Source organism: Sinohyriopsis cumingii, chromosome 11 (genome assembly GCF_028554795.1).
Source record: "Sinohyriopsis cumingii isolate HCF-2022 chromosome 11, ASM2855479v2, whole genome shotgun sequence".
NCBI lineage: Eukaryota > Metazoa > Mollusca > Bivalvia > Unionida > Unionidae > Sinohyriopsis > Sinohyriopsis cumingii.
The window spans coordinates 47,409,272-47,427,326 of record NC_142971.1 but is presented as its reverse complement, the minus strand read 5'-3'; the positions used below and the strand labels follow the sequence as shown (position 1 = coordinate 47,427,326).

The window sequence follows — 18,055 nt, the reverse complement described above, 5'->3', positions numbered from 1 at the left end:
TTAAAGGAAAAATAAGAATATTTACAAGCAGTAGAAATTGCGCCTAGGACATCATGCCAGAGATGGGATGTTTTGCTTCCAGTTTTATTTTGACCTCAGAACTTTGGTTTTATTTATTTAGAAATATTGAAATATTCTTGTTAAAATGTGTACGGGATGCTTTCTTGCTGATGCCTTTGTGAGTTTACAACCTTGGAACTTACGCTGTCCCGCTATGCTGAGTGACATTTGTAGTTCACAACATTCTACTACGGATTTGCAGGCCATCTCGGACGAAGGTGATGGCACGTGAGGCAACTAACCTGATTCTTTTAAAAATGACTTAAAGGTGAAAAACATTTTGTTTATTGCTGACTATACACTGTTTAGTTCTGACAGAACACTGTTTTGTCTCCAAAACAGAAGGTGTCACACAACTTACCGAAATTTCATCGGTCACGCGTTCTTTATATACCAGGTGTTATGGAAATTGCACAGTACCACAGTACAATTTTGTAACCAGTAAGATCCGGATTGTTAAACATGATACATGTAAACAAACGTGCATCGAGAGCCGTTAGTGACGAAAAGCAAAACACGTGTATGGCGTGCTATTAGTACCAGCCATGCCAGAGGCGCGCTTGCAATATGCATGTCATTCCTACTTGAAGATGTGCTTTGTTTTCTGGTCTGTTGAAACGACAAAGAATAGGAAACCACACAGGTTATAGTGAATTTCCAGCGAGATTTTCCATGAGTTCCTCGCAAGCTTAGGATCTTCCGCGACATATCAACGACAACAGTCGCTCTTGTGGTGGGCAGTTCAACTGTTAACGCCTTCATGTTCACCAGCTCAAGTTACCCAGTTTATATTTCAAATCCAAAAGATGCCGACACCGAAAGCACCCGCCACGACAAAGATATAGAAGACATCCCGCAGAGCAGGCCGAGACCCAATTTTAAGTCAACAAACGTTTCGATTACCACGATGAGAGAAGCAAGATGATCATCATGCCAAAAAGATTTGTGAAGACCTAAGCGATGGAGATTTCTAAGCCTTAATGACCTTGATCTTTGGTTAAGGTACCCAGTCTTGAACTAAATTTACAGTGCAGAAACCAAATTTTGTGTTACCACGACTTTGGCGCCTCTGGAAATGGCGGAAGATATATTTGATTCTAATTGGTTACTCTAAATAGTGTTTCGCACACTAAATTTCCTAGTTTAATATCGCCACATCGAAAATTTGAATCAGTCTAAGCTTTTCTGCAAGAGAAACAAATGTAAGACTACGAGAGTAAATTTGGGAGAAATTCTCTCGTAAAACTGTTGTCCAAGAGGACTGTTGTCGAGGAAACCCGACGAACAAATTTGGCGGTAGAAGCGAGGAAGGCTGAAAGCTCAAAGGGAGAAAATAGCTCTTGTGAGGTATTAACCCCGAGACGTATTCTGTGACGTATAGTGAGACGTACTACCCCGAGATCCAGGTATCTGTGAATGTACGTGCTACGCATAGAGTTGATAATCGAAAGAGGAAAAAACAGAGGGTAGTCGAAGGAACAGCTACAGTGGAAGTGGAGTGAACAAGAGAAGCAGGTTATGCAATTGTACAATGCATTGAATTCGATTGTTCACTCGATCCTATGATGAACTAATTCTATCAGTAAAACAGATCGGCTGCTTTATTCAAATATACTTGTTTTGTAATTCGGTGAAAGTTGTATTTCTAGAAACAGAGTATATTCCTGATGTAATGAATTTTCACAGTTGTTTTATGTAATTGATTAAATTGTTGTTTACATGTACGAGGGCTTGTGTTGGTCTGTTCTATATCTCTATCTATTCCACCTATAAGTTTCACCACTTATATATATATATTTATTCGAACCGGGCAATAACATCGAGGGTGGTCAACCTCTAGATAACGAGAACCAAATTAAGCGGACACCTTGAAAGGTATAAACAGCCAACCCACAATCCTCTTGCAAGAAGAGGGGACTTTGTGTAAAGTTTCTACAAAGTGGACCGTGGGTCACTTACAATCATAATCTACCGGTCTCTTTATTACTCTATGTGCAAGCCATCCACAAGGTTCATGAACGAACTAACTCTAAAGCAAACATTCGGCAAAACCTGTTTTCTTTGAGAACTCCAACTTTGTCCTTTGAGCACTTGATCCCAAAATTAACAGGCTTCCTCCGTATTTTAAATGCAAAGACCTCCCCAAAAACTGGTCAAAGTACATGGTCTATAACTAAAGTTATCATGCAAAAGCAATTTTTTTCTCTCTATCAATCTCAGTGACTTCAAACTTTGAACCCCAAAATGAAAAGACTCTTTTTACTACCCAAAATGTATATGATCCACAAACTCGGGTGAAGGTACACTCAATATCTGAAATTTTTGAGGAGAACAATTTATCTTCTTTCACAGTAACCTTGATCTTTGACCTACTGACACCACCCACCCCAATCAACTGACTTTTCCCCCAGCTGCAAGTTATCCACAAAGCTTGATCCAGGTCTGTGAAGTAGAGCAAATGTAATTGTGGCAAAGCCTCTTTTCTTCATAGTAACCTTGACCTTTTTACCCCCAAATCAATGAGTTTCTTTTGTTTGTCAAGAAGAACTTACTTGCCAAGTCAGGTGAAGGTCGGTGCTGTACAGCTATAGTTATCCAGCAAAACAGGAGTAGTTAGCAGACTGACAAGCAAATAGGATCATACCATAATACAAATCATACAACCAGCCAAAGGCTGCAAATAAAATAGAACAGAAGCATTTTTTTATTAAACTGATCTTATATTTATCATTCATATATATTTTGTCTTCCCAACAAAGTCAATAACAAATGATTATCTGTTTTGTAACATATACAAAATAACAATTTCAGTTTCATACAATATACATGTAAGAATCTTAAGCATACAAGAAGGTACAATAAAATGTGTCATCAACTTCACGACTGACTGTGATGCAATCGGTGGTTAAAGCATTGGACTCATAACTAGAATTGTGCAGTCCCACCACTCCATCAGCCCAAATTGGTTACTATGGTGTGTTCTTGGGCAATGTATTTACTTGCCTTGGCTCTATGTATAACCAGGGTCCCTGCACTAAAGCACTATTTTTAAGCTTTTAAGAAGAAAATGACAAATTTCAGGAGTAATTTTTAAAGACTGATATTTTGTTTGATTGAAGACACAATACTACAGTTGAAGACATGTGTGCAAAAACCTTTTAGTTACCAGATTCAACCATGGCAACATACGTAATATGAATATCATTGCAAAATCGTTTACTGCAATGTTGCAGTGGCTAAATAATGTATTTTCTGAAACAAAAGTTTTAGTTTTGCTTTTTGATATCAAATTCCAGGGCATTTTATGAAAAAAAAATCGAAGAAGTTTCCAGGATATTTTCATTGAATTCAAATTCCAGTTGGATTTAAGGACCTCTTTTAAAATCAAGAGGACATGGGAACCCTGTATAACTTTCAAAATTGTGTTGTGCCGTAAAACATCTAACAAAACCAAACCATCACTGTGCAAGTGCAAACATTTTTTTGCATAATCTTACTTTAACAAATAGTAAAAATATTTAACCATTAGATGATACAACTTTTGTTTTTCAAAAATACCACAAAATAAGTACCCACTATGTAAAATAATATGCACTATCACTGTAAAGCAACCTTGATTGCTCAATCATGTAGAATTGTCAGCATCAGAAAATACAGGCCATTTAGAGACATCAAGCATCAAGTCACAATCCAGATTTTATGGTGTTAGTAATAAGATGTGATCTAACAATCAAGAACTAATTGCTTTGTTAATATTTCTGTTAAATATTAATAATTTTTAGTTAATGTAATTACATAACTACACATTTTAAATGTTTTTAATATGAGCTTCATTTTTAATCAAGAACTGAATTACTTATTTATCAGCTGATATGTGCATGAATATTGCTGTTTATGAATAAAGTACATGAAACAATTCACTCATTTCCACTATGGTCACAAATTGTTATGGGGCAACAGACTCAGTTTTTTTTTTTATACATTTGTTGTCAAATTTTGCATCATGGAAGATTTCAACAGCTGAATGACTCTGAAAGTTTTTCTTCAACACGAGCGGATGAAATGTTTCTGGTGGGACATTGGTTGAGGTTCCAATGGGGACTTCACATGGGCTTGACAGCATTATTTTGACACTTAGTTGCAATGCGGTTGGACAGATTGTTGGAACAGGAGTATACGGATCCATTGCAAAGAATGTTGCCCTTCACTTGTCAAGTGAGGTCACAGCATAGTTCATGCTTTGTTTAGTTTAACTGTGGAAACCTTTAGAAAAAATAGCTCCAGCCTCACTTGAGAGGATGTTTATACAGTATCAGAAAATGAGTATCATTGTCCTGCCTATGGGAAATGATGGTAAAATTCTTTCTCTTTCTTGAGAAACAAATTGACAGGTGTATATTAAAGACACAATATTCAGGAATGCAACCAAACTGTAATACTTGCAAGCTGCATATACAAGCAACCATGGGAGTAGGATTTTTAATAAAAGTTCATTGCAGCTCTTAATTTCACATCAAAATCACTGAAAGTAATTTTTGGGGTAAATTATGAATTTCCAAAAATACCTACCTAATCACATTAACACCAGGAGATATACTCCCCTACCTGCTGAATCCATCATTCCTAGAAAGTCGAAAATTGCATCTTCCCATCTTTAAAAATGCAGATAAATGGAAAAACTATGGTACCCTTTGGACAATGATATTTGTGGGGATGGGTCAATGGGTTTAATAATAATGTGATTAGGTAAGCATTTCTAGAGAAACAAAATTTGCTAAAAAAAACATTTAATCATTGAATACATTTCTCTCAAACATTAACATTTGGAGAATAAGTGATAGCAGAATGATATACCAAAACACCCTACCTATTGTCAAGGCTACCCTTTGAAATGACTTGATTCCCCATATGAAGGGCTGTTCTGCTAAAACTGATGACCATAAAGCCCTTTATCACACTGATGACAGTATCCAGATAAGGGAAAAGAGAGACTTTTCCCAACCAAATGAAAAAATCTGGGAAGAATCTCCAGTGAAAGTGCTCAACCAATACCAATGAGGCCGTCCTAAGGACAACAATGGTCTGGTGAACGTCTGGACTGCAGCTACCATTCCCACTAGATTCAAATAAGCTAGATCACGCAAATAAAAGCTTCAGAAGGTTGACAGCACATGCTAGCCAAAGGCTTCTATTATGTCTTACATTTGAATGTGAGGCTCACTGATATTGCTCTGATTTTGTGAACCAAGATCTTCATAAGGCATATATAATCTTGTGAGTCCTCAGAGTATGCCAAATGGATTACCCAATTAAGTCATGAGGCCATGCCCTCTGTGCTTTTCAATTACTGCTCATGAGCACAGACCAAGTAATGCATAGCCACCTCCTGATTACCCACTGACAGCAACTTATTCTTAGCCATGAAGTCTGGTTGCATCATTCTGACCACAAACCAATGCAATATGAGCTGGAGATAGTTTGGCTCCACTTAAGGGGTAAGAAACTCACCCTGCATGATGAAGTTAGGTCTATCACAAAACATGTTTTGTGGGATATGAGCATCTGTGAAGTCATGGCTAAAGACTCAAACTAGTCTGAATTGGGGTATTTTGGAACCCAGGGCAGATTACATTTAGAAAAGAGGACAAAGTGTCTGGGTCTATTCAAGTCAGTATTGGGATGCAGGTCTTTGACATCCTTATCATGACTTAGAATCCACAACATGGAGTGGTAGCCAACAGGGATCAATATTTTCTCCTAAAAAAAAGGACATAAGAAAGTTATCCAGTTATGGCACTGAAGCATTCAATGGGACGATATTGTTGATATTTCTATGTCAAATTTGTCCTGTTAGCTTTGGCTGAGCAAACCTGTGCATGAAATCCATACCAATATGCACAGGTTGGGCGATTTGGTCCCCCAACCACAATTTGAGAGATGTAAACTAACTGAAATTTCAGCTCTTTTATGGAAAGCCTGACTGAAGGTGCAATCCTTTTAATGTTAAGTTTGACTGAATATACCCTAAATGCACTATGTACTTGGACCAGCTGAGGTCTATAACAGGCCATTGGGTAGAAAGAGCCTACAGAAAAGCCTCTGAGTTCAGTCTGCAAACTCTCTCTATTGCCTGCTTGTTGAACAAAGATCAGGCCTCCTTTTGTAAAGTTCCCACCTTCTCCAAATCAGACTGTGCATCTGTCGTGGAAGCAAAAGATGTCAGGGAGGGGGCTGGATACATGAAATCTGAAGCTCTCATAAACAGCTCGAGTTGTCCATTCACTTTGTGGGAATAGGTTGATCCAAGACTGCTGGAAATGAAGAAGCGTCGTACCTAAGGGAGTCTGTCTACAGGCAGGTGGGGTGGAAAGTCATTGTTGGTTGTTGTGATGCTTGGAGAAGGAGAAACCCTGCTTCTCATCCACTTTATTAAGTTACCTCAAGAACCAAGGAGTTTGTTCATGCCTGATATTTGATAAGGTTGAAACTTTTGTTGTTGTGTAGTGTTTGGTGTTTGGACCATCTTCTGCCTTCAATTTAAATTATCCCTCCATTGGACTAAACTGGTCTGAACACTGGTTATTGAAGCATGGAAAGCTGAAATGGACAGTTTTTGTGCAGAATGCTTCCACACCTTTTGCATTGTACCATTGAACAGTAATGTCATACTTAAAGGTGTCTATTGCATAGCCAAGGAATGACCTGGCTTGTGTGTAGGCAGAAAGAGACAAGCATCTCTTCACAATAAGTCTAAATTAGCTAAAGGCATTAGCAACTGTATGGTGCTTGGCCTTCTTGATAACTTTGGAGATCTGGGCCATGGATTACCACACATTGTCACTGCCAGATTTATTGGCAAGTTGAAAAATCACCAGCGCTGCCATCTGTAGCATGGAGAAGTTGTGACCATGTTTTGCAATAGCTTTGAGGTGGCCTTGAATACACACCTATCTATCATGCAAAACAGCAGGGTCATTTTGATGAACACTGCCTCTACTGGTTCACTGCTTCATTGTTACCGGATCCCCAAAAAGAACTTTATTCATGTGCTTCAAGATATCTTTTATAATTTCGTTTTTTTGGAATTAAAAAGGTGATAAAGTGAAGTGATGCATTCCTGACAATCATTATTAAGATGGTATATTGAAAATACTACACATTCTATATTTTTGCAGAATACTTACCAATATTATTGTTTTGAAGAAATAAATGGACCCTTTTAATCACTCTTTTCAGAAACCTCATTTTTGATACAGCTGAAGGATTCGAAGGTGATAAAATCCTCTTCCAAAGAATAAAGCCTTCACAGAATACAAGATTCTGACAAAACATTTTTCTTATACGGTCAGAACTGGATGAGTCCTCCACCACAACCCATGTGTTATATATACTATTGTGGATATGACAGGTTCACAAATATAAATTGTAAAACTATTTCATAAACTATGTTGTGCCAAATCTATCTTGTTTGTTTAAAACTTACTCTATGCCAATAACAATTTTCTTACTTATGAAGACTTTTTAAAATGTATAATATTTTGATATTATTTCAAATTCTTGGAGAAAGCAAATTTTTAAGTAAATTATGTTTCTCTGAGAATACTTACCCAATCACATTACATTAAGATATAAGCTTACAATCCCTACTAAAAAGAAGGAAACCATCATCTTTCTATTCTATTCATGTAGACCAAGGGCAATAACTCATGCCCATTACCTTCCTTTGCTTGCATCCTGTGTCACTACTTTTAAAAACTGAGCGATAAGATAAAATAACATGGATGCTAGGATGGGGGTTGGGGTGCTTGGGAGGGTTTTTAAATAATGTAATTGGGTAATTATTCTCAGAGATACATAATTTACTTAAACATTTGCTTTCACCTTCAAATACATTCCATAATCACATAAAATTAGGAGAATATATAATAGGATGACGGGATGCTGAGCATCCGACCTCTACCTCTGATGAATATCCTGGATACCCTGTGTAAATGTTAGCTGCTTTCTTCCTAATTGATAAGCAACACAGCCAGGGCTGTCCTGATAAAATCATGAGCGAAGAAGACGATGTTCCAGACTGAGGTGGAGGACTTGTGAACGTGGTTACTCGAGATTTATTCTGTCCAGCTGGGTGACCCAGGACTTGTCCCATTTGAATTATTTCGGTACCAAAACTGCGAGAGGGTAGGCAAATGCTCATGAATTCCAGCTTCTTGACAATGCATCCACTGCCCATGCTTCTTGGTCTTGAACTGGGGAGATAAAGGTGGGCAGCTTGTGGTTCCACCTTATTGCAGACACCCCCAAAGAGTGGAAATCTGAAGAAATACTGATGGATGGAGGGACCATTCTGTGTGAATGACTTGACCCTTCCTGGATAGTATGTCTGCCAGGACAGTGAATCTACTAGGGATATGTCTGATTTGTACATTGATGTTGACTTCTTCGCACCAATGAAGAGACTAACAAATCAGAACATGCAGGTCAGGTGATCTGGTTGCCACTTGTTTGAGGTACCACTACCAAGTTGTCCAACGTGATTATGTTAGGACCGGTTTTCTTGAGCAATTCCTGACCCTGCCATTGACTGAGGAAGGATTGTATTGTGGGTGTAATCATGACTTGTTGATCTTGATGACTTGCTGATTTTGAGGACTGGAGAATGGGCACAACTGAGCTAGCAATGTCATCTGTAAGGGGCACTTACAGATACATTAGAGTGGAATCGAGTCTGCACCACAGTGAATAATCATAGGGTTGCAAAAATTCTTGTGCTGAAATCTGAGTCTTGTTGGAAATAGATTCTATGAGTTCTATTATTTGGGTTATGTGAATATGTGGTAGTCATACCCCATTGAGGCTGGTGAGAAATTCAATACCCAGGTGAACAAAACACTAGATGAATGAAGGATGGATTTGTCCCAGTTGACAAGAAAACCAAGTAACAGTGTGAGGAGGTCATTCCTACAAAAGAGGAGAATCAAGCTTACCATGTTTTTGGAGGATGTCATCAAAATACGCTACCATCGCTGTAGATAAATTTGCTTGGAACAGGGTGAAGATGCAAATCATGATCTTGGTAAAACCCCAAGAGCTGATATTTAGGCAAAATTATGTTGGGTTGCTGAGTCAGCAACATACAACATATGTGTAGCTATAGCGTGGTCACCATTTTGGTAAGTTGGTCTAACAGACTAAGTCTGCAATGGCGAATATTATTGAAAATATGAATTTCAAGCATGCCACCTTTCGTAAACACAAGAATAACACACAATTTCTGAGAGGAACATAAATTCTTGGCCAGGATATCAAGAGTTTACTTGTGCATGTTGCTTAAATGATGATCTTAAAACTGGCAACAACTGAGAGTTGCTGGGGGGGGGAATGAGCAAGAGTTATTGCCATTGACCCATATGAATTGACTGGGAAAATACCGTTTCTGTCTTTTGAGTACGGCTGGTAGTAGGCTTATATCCTAAAGTAATGTGATTGGGGAACATATTTGAAGGAGAAAAGCATTAGAAATCAGCAAATGCTTGATAAACAAACACTCTGATATGCTGAGAAAACATGATAAAGTGTCTTAGCCATGTGATAAAACATTCTTGGAAAGATACCAAGTATTAACAGTTAAACTTCAAAATAAATAGAATGATACATTGTAGTTAATTAAAATAACCAATACAATGACTGGAAACTTGCAAGTTTGTTGCCATTAAAGATTACAGATGATACAGAACTTGATACAGAACTTCAGCACTTTCATTACAGAATTATCCATCAAATGAATTACCATCTTAGCTAGCCAAGGTTGCGATAACCCTATCTACACCTTGGTGTATTGAGCAGATATTTCTGTGCTTCAGGTCAGTGAATTTCATTGGATGTAGTGGCAAAAAACAGCATCCAATCAAAATTAAGTTGTCCAAATTTGAACACTGCTCCTACCTGATCGAGGCAAGGGGAGTACACAGCTTGAATGGACTGATGAATAAGCAATTTTCAACTGCCGGTCCGTGTTTGTAAAAAATGCTTTTCAATCAAATACACCTATAATGGCTTCCCTCTAGTACGTAGTCATACCTTCAATGTTAAACTTACAAAGTATCCTTATAGATGCCGCTAGGACAAAGCACTATAATATCTGTTCGATCCATCAAGGTGTAGACAGGGTTATCATATCGGAACCTTGGCAGGCAAAGATGATGATTTACATCAATTAAAAATTACTTAAGATACAAATTTCAACATCTCTTTCATATCTGTAACAAAAATCCAGAAACATTATTAAACCTTGTTTTGAATTTAATACTGTAAAAACATTATTATTGAATTTTACATTATTATTAAGAGATCAATGTGATATTCAGCTTAATTAAAATGCAAATTCCATGCTTCATGGTGTTGATATTCAAGCTGATCATGGCATTATTTTCTTAATTCTACTAATCATAAATAAATGCATACACTCCTATCATGCAAAAAACTGTTAATTACTTACAGACACAAACGGAAGATATTACATTCGATAAAATTATTCAGCTTTAAATAAATTCTCTGACAAGGCAAGTAAAATCAGAAATGGATTGGAAAGACAAAAGCAGCATCAATATGACAAATGCTTTACTTTCGTTTTTATATATTTTGGACTGAATCTCATACAAAAAATCATGTGTTTGTATGAATGTACTGGTATGTGTATGACTATGTATATGTACAGATAGGTATGTGTACGCATGCATAAGTTTGTACATAATACACACACATACATATGTCTTTCTGTGTGTTTAAGTCTATGTATGCATGTATGTGTGTACATATACTTATTTATTCTTTTTCGTGTTAAACTGTCATACAGGACATATATAATTTTCTATTATTTCTGATCAATTAAAAGAAACCTGTGCTTTAAAGGTGCAAACAATAAATAAATAAATAAATAATGAATAGTTAAAATCACAAACATTTGCTAATTTGCCTCTGAAAATATTATAAATTTATTGCTCTTATGGGGGGGGGGTATGAATACTTGTACATGTTGCAATAATACTGAATACAATCAGTAGGAGAAATAATCTGAAAATATACATAGACATTTACTCTTATAAAGAGGGGATTAGATCCAATCACACTCCTGAGTTGTAAGTTATTCTTTCTCTTATCACAACAACATTTTAAAAGATAATAATACTAATTCAACCAGCAAAACCATCCAAAATTAACAGTGACATATAAAAATGTATTTTTTAAGTTTCACAGGACGAAATACATTTCAGACTCTGTTGTTTTGCTTTATATGAAAATCAACAATGTACAATGATTTCTTCAAACAGTACTATAACCGGCTCTGTCAAATAAAATATATCTGCATTCTTAAATATATTGATATTATTAGCATTTGTATGACTTGTGGTCTCATTTTTGTTTTTACAACAGCACAAGTCTGGCTGGGAGCACATTATGTACACACTAATAGCACCTCTAACCAAAACACTAATAGATTATTCAAAATACCTGTTGTCAAACAAAAATAAATTTTTTTTTTTTTAAATGTATTAAAATATGGCTTTTAGAGTGGCAATGAAGCTCAACCTATCATATGAAAAATCAACTCATTACCAATATGGATCTCACTTAATGTTACATTTTTGAGATCTTAGTATAAAAGGCCTACATCCCAAGAGTGACCATGATCAGATTAGAAATGTGGCCTACAGCATGTTGCATCTCACTCTTCAGCAAACTCATCTTAGATCTTGATGAGATAAGATCATATTCCACAAATCCCATCAAAATTAGATCAGAAATCTAGTCTATGGATTGGTAACAAGTTCAGCCAATCAGATTCAAGATCCTATCACTAATATGCGTGGTACTCACTCATTACTGAACTCATACGACATTCCTAATATAAGCCTAAATTAAAAATTTGATCAATACTTGATCATAAAGATCAGTTATCCAACTCATTTGACCCCTGATGATATAAACCTATTTTCAAATTTTATCCGAAAACCTCGGCCAATCCGATGCAAGATCACCTCATTAATATGTAGGAAGCTTGCTCTTTACTGAACTCATCGGAGATTTTGATGATATTAGCCCATATTCAAAGATAAAAACTGGATGGCCTTCAGGGTGATAACAAGCATGGACTGATAAAAACAGGATGGCCTTCAGGGTGATAACAAGCATGGGCTGATAAAAACTGGATGGCCTTCAGGGTGATAACAAGCATGGGCTGATAAAAACTGGATGGCCTTCAGGGTGATAACAAGCGTTTGTGGATGGGATGATGAAGAATGCACCATAGTGTAAGTTTGCTTGGCCTTAAGGCCAGGTCAGCTTATATCTTAGCCGGTTTCCATTGTTGAATTTTCTTCTTCAGAATCCTCTGGGTTAAAATCTTCAAGCTCTGCAAGATCTGACACTGCAATAATAATAATAATAATAATAATAATAATAATAATTATAATAATAATAATATTAATAATAATAATAATAATATTAATAATTTCTACTGCTTCTATGTAAAGTCATGGCAACTAAAAAAAAATTTTATTTCTTAGTTTATCTTGATTTTATACCCTAAGAGACAACAGGTGATAATGAACATGAAAACCCCTTAATGAGATTTAGGTTCTACTGGATGAAAAGAATTCTTGAAATCCAGTCTAAGACCACATCTTCTATATAACTGCTGTGAGTCAAAACCATTTCTGTTATTCTTAAATGATAATAAGATTTTCAAGATGGACTTCATGGGGGCCATCGTCAGGGTAAAATTGGCAACATTTAGACAAAGAAGACATCTAAAAAAAAAATTGGGTGAAAACTCCAGGTCTACAGAATTTTCCTATTAGGAGTAAGTAGCAATAACATTATCAAGATATCCCTCATGGCATACATATTGTATGTCTGTTGTCTGCATGGGTTCAATGCCATTTTTCAGCACATGTTAGGCTATACATGGCAGCCAGTATAATTGGTGGAGGAAGAACGCAGGAAAGACCCCATCAAAACCACCTACCCATAGGAAGCTACTGGTCAGATTTATCACAAACCCACACTGACCAAACCCGAGACTTGAACCCACATTTACAGAGCTGAGAGGGCAGTGATCAGTGAACGTGAACATTTTAGATCACTTGCCCCCTTACCCTGACCCCATATTGGATGCAATATTGGCACCATTATCATTTAAGACCAACTAGAAGTCATATCAAGTCTTGTGGTTGAAACCACATGTTGAAATGACCATCAATCTATTTTGGAGGTGTAGTGATAACAATATTTTCAAGGCAGATGCCATGGTGGCCGTTGGATGTCTGATCAGCACCATTTTCACCCTGGAGCAACCACACATCACAAGAAGTCTTTGTGAAAACCACATATTACTATGAATATCCATCCAGGAGAATGAATAATAATAACATTTGCCATTGCAGTCATACTTGTCAGATCAGTATCAATATCATTTAGGACCAACTAGATCTTGGGATGAATGTGCGAGTATAAGTTCATGGCGATCTTCCAAGCAGCTTAGTAAGAGTATCAGTAACAAATTTCTGATTGGCTATAAATGAATAAATAACTAATGATGCTACATCCTATAGTCTGACTCTACATCCCCGTTTGTTTGTACCCCCCTCCCGATTTAAAAAATGAGAGCGTTTAATGTGATAAAAAGTGCACAGAACTAAGTCAATCGAATCAATCATTTATAATTTCTAACCTGACTGTGACCAGATTGGCATTAATGCTGGCATCCCCTGCACTATTTCATGGTTAACGGACTTTCCATACATACATGGCGCCATATTGCGTACACTATAGGCTAGTTTATTTCCATCAGACTACATAAAGCTGTAGTTCATCCTGTTCGGCAACTGCTGAATAATTGTGTAAATTACATAACATTGAGAATTTGGAATTATATCCCTTTGCATATATGAACATAGAAATTAAACCGCTTGTTAAATCCACATGAAAAGCAAATTTGTAGTTGTCATTATTTTCCTTTGCTTGATTTGACACTAAATATCGGAAGCAGACGACATGTATGTACATCTGTAGTCCTGATACACCCCTTTGCTGAAAATGGATTTGTCCAGAAACTGGAAATAGATCCGAGCATGTCCGTCTATTACACTGAAAACTTCCGTTAAGCATGAAAGCAAATGTTTAGTAAATTATGTTTCTCCGAGAATACTTACCCGATCACATTAACGTTAGGGATATAAGCCTGCTACCTCTCGAATCCAGCCCTACTAAAAGACGAAAATTCGTCTTTTCTGTCTGTCTCATATAGACCAAAGGGCAATAACTCTTGCCCCTTACCTCCCCTTGCCACCACCAGGTGTCAATAGTTTTTTAAGCTGAGCGATATATATTATACGAGGATGCTCGTATAGCGGGGTAGTTGGGAGGGTTTTTAAGTAATGTGATCGGGTAAGTATCCTTGGAGAAACATAATTTACTAAAAATTTGCTTTCTCCTTCAAATACGTTCCCCGATCACAATAACGTTAGGAGAATAGGTAATAGGAGGAGGGAAAGCTGAGCATCCTACCTCCACCCCGGGTATCTTCTAGGGAATGATGGCTGGATTCCCCATTTGAAAGATAACCCGTTCTCCTAATTTCATCAGCAACACGGCCTAGGGTCCCATGATATGTGACCCCTATATACGGTTAAGAAGATAGTTATTGAAATCTTCTTGCCTACGAAATTTCACTGGTGAATCCAGCGAAGCTGACAGGTTGTGCTGATTGTTTTCAATGGGTCTGGTGGTCATCTGGGCTGCCGACACCGGACCTACCAGATTCAAGGTTTGCTTCTGCGAAGCCAAATGTCTGAGCTAAAAACTGCAGAAGGTTGACTCTGCATGCCAGCCAACAGCTTCTATTATATCTCGGATCGAAACACTGCGTCCGAATGCAAGGCTCGCCGAGATTGCTCTAATCTCATGAGCTGTAATCTTGATGAGGCGACTCTGATCTTGTGAGACCTCAGAGTACGCTGAGCGTATAACCCACTTCAGCCATGAAGCAAGGGCTTGAGGGGTGATATCCCGTTTTTTCACAATCTCCACCGCCCGTTTTTCTATGAGCAACCGTATCTCCTGTTGTAGAAAGGTATCCTTCTCCCGATCAGACGGTACGTCCGTGAAGAGGGGAGAGGAGGACAGGGGAGTGGGTTGGATAAATGAAATCTGAAGCCCCTCCGAAATGACCTGGATCACCCAATCGTTCTGAGGAAAAAAGTGGCCCAGTGGTCCTGAAATTGCAGGAGGCGGCCACCCACAGGTAGGCTGTCCGCGGGTGGTGGGGAGGGTATGTCAACTTTTAGAGTTAGGAGGCTTGAAGACGGAGAAACTTTGTTTCTTACCGCCTATGTATGGTTGCCTCCTAGCTTGATTAGACTGTTGTCTCCTGGCACTGGGTTGGGATCTATACTGCACATTTGATTGTAAGGATCCCTTGTCCCTGGTCCGCCAATCATCCCTCTGCTGTGGCAGGGGATTTTTTCTAAATGCCTGCGAGGGTTGGGCGGCAAGTTGGAGGGGCAGTTCCTGAGCTGCCCTTCCGAACTTCTTCAATTTTTCCTCCAAAGAGTAAAGACGACCCAAACGGAGTCATCCGTAAAGCCAGAGTATGATGGGGCTTGAGCGACGTGGACCGCAGACATGCGTCACGTCGTATCAGGTCTAAGTTGGCAGAAGCAGTCAACGCATTAGCCATGGAATGGTGAGCTGCCCTGTTAATAACTCTAGCAATCCTGGCCGTTGCTTCCCAAGCGTGGTCATTGTCGGATTTTTCTGTGAGTCGGAAAATGGCTAATGAAGCCAAGTCTAACACTGAAGACGTAGCAACTACATTCCGGACTAGCTTTGACGTGGCATGGAACACATTTTTGTCCACTTTGTAAAACAGTGGAGCGGACATGTGAACTGCTGCCATATTTTTGTCCAGGGCCGGAAGATCCGTACTGAAGGCGTCTGAATGAGTTTTGTACCAGCGACACGAGAACGCCTTAGCATTTCCCAGATCACCTATTCGTCCTGATAGATGATCATTGATCTCCTTAATTTTTGCCAACTGGGGAAGGCGCCAGAAGGACGGCGTCTCTTCCTCCCCATCAAGATCTACAGACACCTTAACTTTGTAGTCTTGAGTGGCGGTAGGAGGTGGAGGGCATTCTGAAGTTGCCAACACCCTATAAATTTCTTCCACTGCTGCCTTGAAGCCAAACTCAGTCCGTTCCATGGTTGGATCTTTGTACGGCTGATTTGCAGGAGTTTCATCACCCTCACTGTGTGCTGAGCCATGTTCTGGAATAGCTTGCTTTTCTGGATAGAGCATACCAGTTGGCATAGATGATGCGATTCCGTCATCCTTGACACTGTCACTAACTCTCCCTTGTGGATAAGCCATGAACATATGGACGGCCGGCCCTGCCAGCTGGTTTGTTTGGCTTGTGGTCGGCCTGAATGTTGGCGACAGTCCTGCTATCACCGGTACCGGCTGCTCCAATGGCCTGGCCGGACGGACAGATTTCTCACTAAAATCTCCGCTATAGTATTGGTATGTTGCTGGCGGTACAGCTTGACAGATGGATTTATCACTAAGATCCCCATAAATCATATTTGGTCGGACCGTTTTAGCAATAGGGTCCCCATGCTGGGACAGCTGGACCGCCGGTGACATAGTGGTTGTATAATGAAATGGATCCGATAAAAAAAAAAAAACATGCATCCTGACTTACAGGCCCGAAGGCCATGCTCGGACATGCGGGAGGACTTATGCCCACTGGGCAGCCTAAAATTAGGGGAACATTCCCCCAAAGAGTCAGAAAAAGCTGTGGAAGCGAGTGAGGGAAATAAGGGTAATATCTGGCCTGATGTCAATAGCTGCGTCGTCGTTTCCTGGACCAAACGACGCATCTGTTCAAAGGTGGACTGTTGTACCCTGTCAACATTATTCTCCTCCATTGCCGCTGATGTTACTGTGGCTGATGGTTGCTAACGACGAACTTTAGGTGGAGGGGGGACCTCAATGTCCCCCACAAGACTCGCAGTGGAGGCTGTCTTCAGATGTATACTGAGGACATCAATGCTATCTTTCTTCGACTTATTCGGTCTAGCCCTCCCTTTTGCTGCCTTCTGGACTACATCAGCCCACATTTGCTCTGTCCAAGTATTACACACGCTGCATGGTATAGATGATGTACACTTGGTACATACAATACAAGAGTCATGGTTGTCTTCTTTTGCTTTGAACTTTTTTCATTTCATGCATTTGGTTGACATTTCTAATGAAACGACACAAGAAAAGAAAACAAAGCACAAATTAGCAATTCAGCTTATTATTAATTCGCTAATACCACAACTGTTACTAACAGAGTAAGTGAAATTAGTCAGTGTCGCGTTAACTCTTAACTGACAACACGAGTTCAGCGATAGCGTGTGTAACATGGTCTTCAGTAGACGAAATCCGTAAGGGTGACAAAGTCACTCAATTTTGAAAAAAATTTTTAAAATAATGTATACAACCTGTAGAAGAATGATTGTCCAACACAATAAATCCAAATTTAACTTCGGATGGTCCAATTTAACGCTAAGATGGCTTGGATTGTTTGGAGGTATAATGTACGTGTTATCAGTACAAGCGAAGCTTAAAAACTAGTGACACCTGGCGGTGGCAAGGGAAGGTAAGGGGCAAGAGTTACTGCCCTTTGGTCTATATGAGATAGACAGAAAAGACGAATTTTCATCTTTTAGTAGGGCTGGATTCGAGAGGTAGCAGGCTTATATCCCTAACGTTAATGTGATCGGGGAACGTATTTGAAGGAGAAACGCGCATAAGATGACGGTGTTAGGGCCACTCTACTTACAGTCAGGTTAGAAACTATAAATCAATAAATGAATTGACTAAGTTCCTTGCACTTTTTATCACATTAAAGGTTTCCATTATTTAAATCGGTAGGGGGGTACA

At 38.7% G+C, this 18,055-nt stretch overlaps 1 protein-coding gene across 2 annotated transcripts in view; it reads right to left on the bottom strand.

Annotated features, from left to right (window-relative positions):
- Positions 1-2,748: 2,748 nt before the first annotated feature.
- The window catches only part of LOC149788400 (ATR-interacting protein-like), a 73,348-nt gene continuing 58,041 nt past the window's right edge, over positions 2,749-18,055 (bottom strand). For both annotated transcript variants that reach the window (XM_089974357.1, XM_089974358.1), the window contains exon 14: positions 2,749-12,490. In XM_089974357.1, the coding sequence (XP_089830483.1) occupies positions 12,414-12,490 (77 nt within the window). In that variant the 3' untranslated portion in view covers positions 2,749-12,413. The remainder of the gene's footprint in view (positions 12,491-18,055) is intronic.